Source organism: Phycodurus eques, chromosome 4 (genome assembly GCF_024500275.1).
Source record: "Phycodurus eques isolate BA_2022a chromosome 4, UOR_Pequ_1.1, whole genome shotgun sequence".
In the NCBI taxonomy this organism is placed as follows: domain Eukaryota; kingdom Metazoa; phylum Chordata; class Actinopteri; order Syngnathiformes; family Syngnathidae; genus Phycodurus; species Phycodurus eques.
The window spans coordinates 806,594-813,121 of NC_084528.1; the positions used below are offsets into that span (position 1 = coordinate 806,594).

Genomic DNA, 6,528 nt, shown 5'->3' on the forward strand with positions numbered 1-6,528 from the left:
GGTTTTGCTGACTGGAAACCTAAAAACATGCGTTGCATTTTGTAGCGATTGAAATTGAGCAGTGCATTGCCAAAGACCTCGTTTTCCGTTGCATTCGGTGATGTGAGTACCCCTTGGTGAACTTTGTCTCAGAATATTTCTCCAAAACTCTTAAGTATCATCATGATGTTTCTTGACGAAGACAAGCATTTGTGTTCTTTAATGTTAGCAGTGGGTTTCGCCTTGGAAATACTGTATGGAGAATATTTCCATGCCGCTGCTTACAGGACACCAGGACACACGTTTGCACGACAGAGATGCTGATAACATTCGGCCTAAGAACAGGCAATAACCGGTTTGATAAGGAGGGACTGTCCAGAGAGGGAAAAAAGAAATTATTGTCTGAAAAGAATACTCCCTTGTCTTCTGGCTCCCACGAGAGAAGGAAGAGAGTCTTCTACTCGACCATAGCTTTGTAATTTCGTAATTCCTACTTGCTGTAATAAATATTCAAACACAAGTTTATTTTATCAGGGTTTTATTTGTGGACAAGATCACCAAGCAAACGTGATTCCTACCAGGACTTTTTTTTTTTTTTTTTTTTTTTTCTTTCCTTCTTTAGGCCGGCAGGGGAGCTCCCGGGCCTCATTTAGGAATTCCTTACCGAAGTCTCACATGGATTCCATTTATTCCCAGTGTCTTTTCTTGTGGCTGAGTCATGAACATCACAGATCATTTTACACTTGAGACTATTTGAGTCCCGGGATTTACACATCATGGAAAAAATGAGTCACAGCCCTGGAACAATGAGTCCCTGCAATTTATCATCATGGAATACAGATACAGTAATCCTCCACTATATCACGGTTCTTGTCGCAGTTCCGCTATATTGCAGACTTTTATTGCCGACTTTCATACTGTTGGTACAATATTTTTATCTGTTGCTCTTGCCCTCTCTTAATATTTTATGCATTAAGGCCTGCCACAATAGAAACTTTTTAAAAACGATATATTTTCCCAAAAACTGTCATTATAAACCAGAGTATCTGTTCTTTTTAATGCCACTGAGAAATGATATTCGAGGATCATAAAGAATAATACAAATTGATTGACAAATTCTGCCTTGGTAATCAAACATGAACAAAACTGTAATGTTCTCCCATTTACTACAGTAACTCACAATCACACCTACGGGCAATTTAGAGTCTCCAATCAATGCATGTTTTTGGGATGTGGGAGGAAACCGGAGCGCCCGGAGAAAACCCACGCAGGCACGGGGAGAACATGCAAACGCCACACAGGCGGGACCAGGGATTGAACCCGGGTCCACAGAACTGTGAGGCTGACCAGTCGGTCGGCCACCTCATCAGACCAGAGAGTCTTATTTCTCACCATCATGGAGTTCTTCAGGTGTTGTTTAACAAACTCCATGCGGCCTTTCATGTGTCTTGCACTGAGGAGAGGCTTCCGTGGGGCCACTCTGCCATAAAGCCCCGACAGATGAATGGCTGCAGTGATGGTTGACTTTGTAGAACTTTCTTCCATCTCCCAACTGCATCTCTGGAACTCAGCCACAGTGATCTTAGGGTTCTTCTTTATCTCTCGCACCAAGGCGCTTCTCCCCTGATTGCTCGGTTTGGCTGGACGGCCAGCTATAGGAAAGGTCATCCCAAACGTCTTCCATTTAAGGATTATGGAGTTCCGCGCAATCGATGCCTGTACGAATTTTCTGTACTTTTGTGTGTTGAGTGGAGCAGAGATTTTTTTGTAACCTTGGCCAGATCTGTGCCTTGCCACAATTCTCTCTGAGCTCTTCAGGCAGTTCCTTTGACCTCATGATTCTCATTTGCTCTGACATGCACTGTGAGCTGTAAGGTCTTATATAGACAGGGGTGTGGCTGCTTCCTAATCAAGTCCAATCAGTATCATCAATCACAGCTGGACTCCAATGAAGGTGTAGAACCATCTCAAGGATGACCAGAAGAAATGGACATCGCCCGAGTTAAACATATGAGTGTCACAGCAAAGGGTCTGAATACTTATGGCTGTGGGATATTTCAGTATTTATTTTTTTAATAAATCTGCAAAAATGTCAACAATTCCATTTGTTTTTCAATATGTAAATATGGGGTGCTGCGTGTACATTAATGAGGAAAAAAATAACTTGGCAAATGGCTGCAATATAACAAAGAGTGAAAAATGTAAGGTGGTCTGAATGCTAATACTGTACTAGCTAAGGGACAAGAAGTGTAAATGCCATGTTATCTAGCCAACACCTGTGAAAAGATAAATACAAATGTGAGCACGTGAGTCTACTGCATGGCTGATCGAGCACAGCAAGAATCATAGCAAGGTTTTCTGTCTTAATTTGAAAGCTTAATCAAGCAGCAGTGGTTGGAGGTGGGAAGAAAGAAGCAAGGGAAAAAAGGCTGCAACTGGCATTTGATAGGAAAAAAAGTCATGTTCTATGGATGATAGTTGTTCCTGTTAAGTTGGGATTGTTACTACAAAATATCAAAGATTTGAGAGAAATAAATATCAACCAGCTAAAGCTCAAAATATAGTCTTTCATACCAACCACGTCTAATTTACTGTTTGAGTTTATGTTTCGCTTTTTGCACTGATTGAACAGTAAACTCCTTGGCACGTGCCATCTTTCAGGGAGGAAAACATTTTCTGGAAACTACTGCTCCTTTACTGTATTAATTTACAATGATTTCAAACATGATATATTGTGGGGTTAGGGGTCACCAGTCTTTTTGAAACTGTTAACTACTTCTTGGGTACTGAATGGGCCATGTTAAAAAAAAAAGTTAAGCGGGCCGTATGAGGCCCAAGGGCCTTAATTTGCCCACCCCTGGAAAATAGACATTGCAGTTTTCAACCGGTCGCCTTGTTCTTCTACTCTTGAATGCTGTCCAACACTACCCCACTGAGGGAGCTGAGACCGAAATCAGTTTCTTAGTTTCCATGGCTCGACTTCAAACTTCTCGAGATGATTGTTGCCAGTCAGAACAACAATTGTTTCAAAAGATTTAACCCAATATGTTGCACACAACAGGTCAGATTGTTCCTTTTCTGCTAGTCATAGTTCACTGATGGAAAGCTAAGCATATAAAATATATAATATATCATCTCATTTATATTGTTTAGCAAAAGATTATTTCTAGTCAAACTATTTCACTGTGCAGGAGATTGACAGGCTTCTAATTTTTATCTCTTAGGCTGGTGAAGCACCAGGGCTTCAGTGAAGAGGAGTTCCATGTCTTCCAGGGCTGATGTGCTCTGCTGCAAAACTACAGACTGTGTGTCCCTTGGAGTGGCAATCAGACTTAATTTATACGTACATGATCATATGTGTGAGAAGAGAACATTCTATGCACCAAGAACGTGGTGATATCAACTCATTCACTGCCAGTCGTTTTCACAGCAACCAACTACCGTATTTTCACGACCATAAGGTGCACTGTATTAAAAGGCGCAGTCTCCGTTACGGGGTCTATTTCTGGATTTAACACATACATAAGGCGCACCGTATTATTGGGCTCAGGCATGGTAAAACATACGCTAGCTTAAAACGTACGGTAGCAGTCATGCACGCTAAAACAATGTTTTTAAAATGGCAGCGGGAGCAAAACTGACTTCGGTTGTACTTTATTAAAGTATTTAACAATGTACTCATGTTATTTTTTGATCAATCCTCATCCACAAATCTATCAAAGTCTTCATCTTCTGTATCCGAAATGAACCGCTGGGCCAATTCTCAATCAAACACGCCAGGTTCGCAGAACTGATGCCAGCTTTTACGAAAGCGCGAACAACAGTGCAAGCAGGCGCGTTAGCCCAAGCATCCACAATCCTTTCACAAATTGCGGCGTAACTCGCCTGGCGCTGCCTCGTAGTCTTAGTAAAACTGTGTTCGCCATCTGTCATCCATTGCTCCCACGCCGGTCACTTCACTTTGAACGCCTTGTTTACACCGATGTCCAGCGGTTCGTCAAGCCTCCCGGAATGATGGCAAGCCCCGAGTTATTGCACTCAGTCGAATGGTGACTTGACAACACTTCTCCCGGCTGTTCTTTGCTCTTTAATCCATTGCTCGAGTTGGTCTACCAACTCGGGCCACCTCGCCTTGTTTCCGCGTTTTGTTTTTCTTTTTTTTCCGCGGAAACTCAGCTTCGTCTTCTTGACTTGGCGAAGCTCGTTTTCCTGCTTCCTCCACTTGTGAACCAAGGATTCGTTGATCTTGAATTCTCTCGCGGCAGTCCGATTCCCATGTTCCTCCGCGTAACTGATAGCTTGTAGTTTAAACTGTGCTTCGTAAGCGTGTCTGTTTTCGGGGGTCTTTAGCCAAACCGATGTTGTTTTGCACAATGCACACCCCGGCACTATATACCTACTGGGGGCGTTGCTTTAGCGTCATCCTTCTCCCTTTACGTCCGCGTGCTGTCCTCAGCCACGTCCGCTTCAGCTCTGTATAAGCAGCGTGTCGGCAGGAAATGCTAAAAAAAAAAAAAAAAAAAAGTCGGAGCGCTTATCACACAACAACATTTATAGATGTTGGAACTCGGTGCACACATAAGGCCCCATTATAAGGCGCCCTGCCCATTTTGGAGAAAATGTAAGACTTTGTATGAAACTCTGCGTACTCGTGAATCCAAGCACATTTCACAAATGAGCGCACATGCTGGAGTAGCCAACTCCTCCCTGTCCAAGCCCACATTTGAATTTGCAAATCGTATTTAAATGAACCCTGTTAAGTGCGCCTTATGGTCGTAAAAATACGGTACATATTGCCAGTCGTTTTAGAACATTTTGACTGATTTTACAAGACCCAAAGAGTATTGTGTTCTCTGATTTTCTAGATATCATATCTACCAAAAGAAAGAATGCTCTCGTCTTTCACCAGGGAAGTTTGATACTACCATTTTCTGTTTTTTAGCAATCAGCAGTAGAGCTTAGTTTGGTTTCACCAAATAGAGCTATTTCTCCCAAATAGCAGTGAAAACTAGGTTTTTTTAAAAAAATACTATATAAAGGATAAGCGGTAGAAAATGGATGGATGGACTATATAAAGCAGAACACTGACTGATGCTAAATCTCTAGCTTTACTGACTAACATCTGAACAGTGAATTCCTTCTGTAAAACAGCAAAAACAACATTTAGGAATGGCATTTGATCGCAAAATAATAATGTATTTACCGATATACATCGCGCCATGAGCAATGTCAGTCATGGGTAGGGATGGGTACCTTTCACATTAAAACCGATACATTCCCGGTTCCGCGCAATCGATGCCTGTACGAATTTTCTGTACTTTTGTGTGTTGAGTGGATGGGGAAAATGTCAAATCAACATTTTTTAATCCAACATTTACAGTGAAACCTCAATCGAACATACTCATATGGGCGGGGGTGCGTCCGATATCCCCGATTGTATTTACATAAAAGTGTTTTTTTTGTTTTTTTGGTTTTTTTAGGCCATATGCTTCCTATTACTGTACAGTACAAAATTATTGTTTTGTAGGTTTAGGTAATGAAAAAAAATATAAAACAAGCTTGAAAATTTTATTATAGGCGAGTTGCTTTCATGAGCCGCGAGCAATTAGTGTGCTTCCTAGTTCGAAATCTGTTGCCTAAGGCGAATGGATTGACAAAAAAATTTACAAAAACTAGCATGTTCCAAACTCCAGGGTATGTAACCTGTCACAGTTTTGTATTCCTCTCTCTCTCTCTCTCTCTCTCTCTCTCTCTCTCTCTCTCTCTCTCTCTCTCTCTCTCTCTCTCTAACTCCAGGGTATGTAACCTGTCACAGTTTTGTATTTTTTTCTCTCTCTCTCTCTCTCTCTCTCTCTCTCTCTCTCTCTCTCTCGTTCTCGTTCTCGTCAGTCCGTTCTCTGCCTGCATTGCGCCACAGCAAAAAGTTAACAACAGTGGCCAATTCTGGAATTGACAGACATTGTCAACGGCCGTTTAAGTGACAAATGGAAGCTATTTTTGGACACATTGTTCAGTCTCGACGGTCCGTTGTATCCGATATCATTTATATATCATTTAGTATTGGTAAAAGCGCGTGTTGGGTCGCGTCGGATTTTAAATCCGTAGAGTTTAAACCTATCGGCGAACACATCGAGGTTTTATTGTAGGCCAACAATAACCTCAGAGAAGGAAGCAGTTGGACAGCCAACTGCGGACAAGGTCGAACTCGGCAGAGGTACTTTGGTGTGGTGGTGCGGGTCTCCGTGACGGGTTGAGCAGACTCCCTTACATTGAGTTATTCTGTCGGGTGGAGGCGAGTCTCCCCCATCGTTGAGTCTAATCTATCACTCCAGAGACGGGCGGTAGGTCCGCCGAGTTCGACCTGTAGAAAATTACAGAAAAAACATAAAATGAACAATGTAAAAACTTTTTTTAATATCTGTTGTGTCTTTTGATTTGTTATCATGGAGTTATGTGGAGAGGAGAAAATATTAAAATTGACCTCGAGCGAATTGGAGAGGGTCAAATTACAGTAAGTAGGAGAACATATGTTGATGTGGCCGTACTTCA

At 42.0% G+C, this 6,528-nt stretch overlaps 1 protein-coding gene across 1 annotated transcript in view; it reads left to right on the plus strand.

Moving 5' to 3' along the window:
• LOC133401091 (cytochrome b5 reductase 4) overlaps nucleotides 1-5,646 on the plus strand; it is a 103,736-nt gene extending 98,090 nt beyond the window's left edge. The window contains exon 15 of the mRNA XM_061673595.1: nucleotides 3,204-5,646. Within this exon, the coding sequence (XP_061529579.1) occupies nucleotides 3,204-3,258 (55 nt within the window). The 3' untranslated portion in view covers nucleotides 3,259-5,646. The remainder of the gene's footprint in view (nucleotides 1-3,203) is intronic.
• Nucleotides 5,647-6,528: the final 882 nt, after the last annotated feature.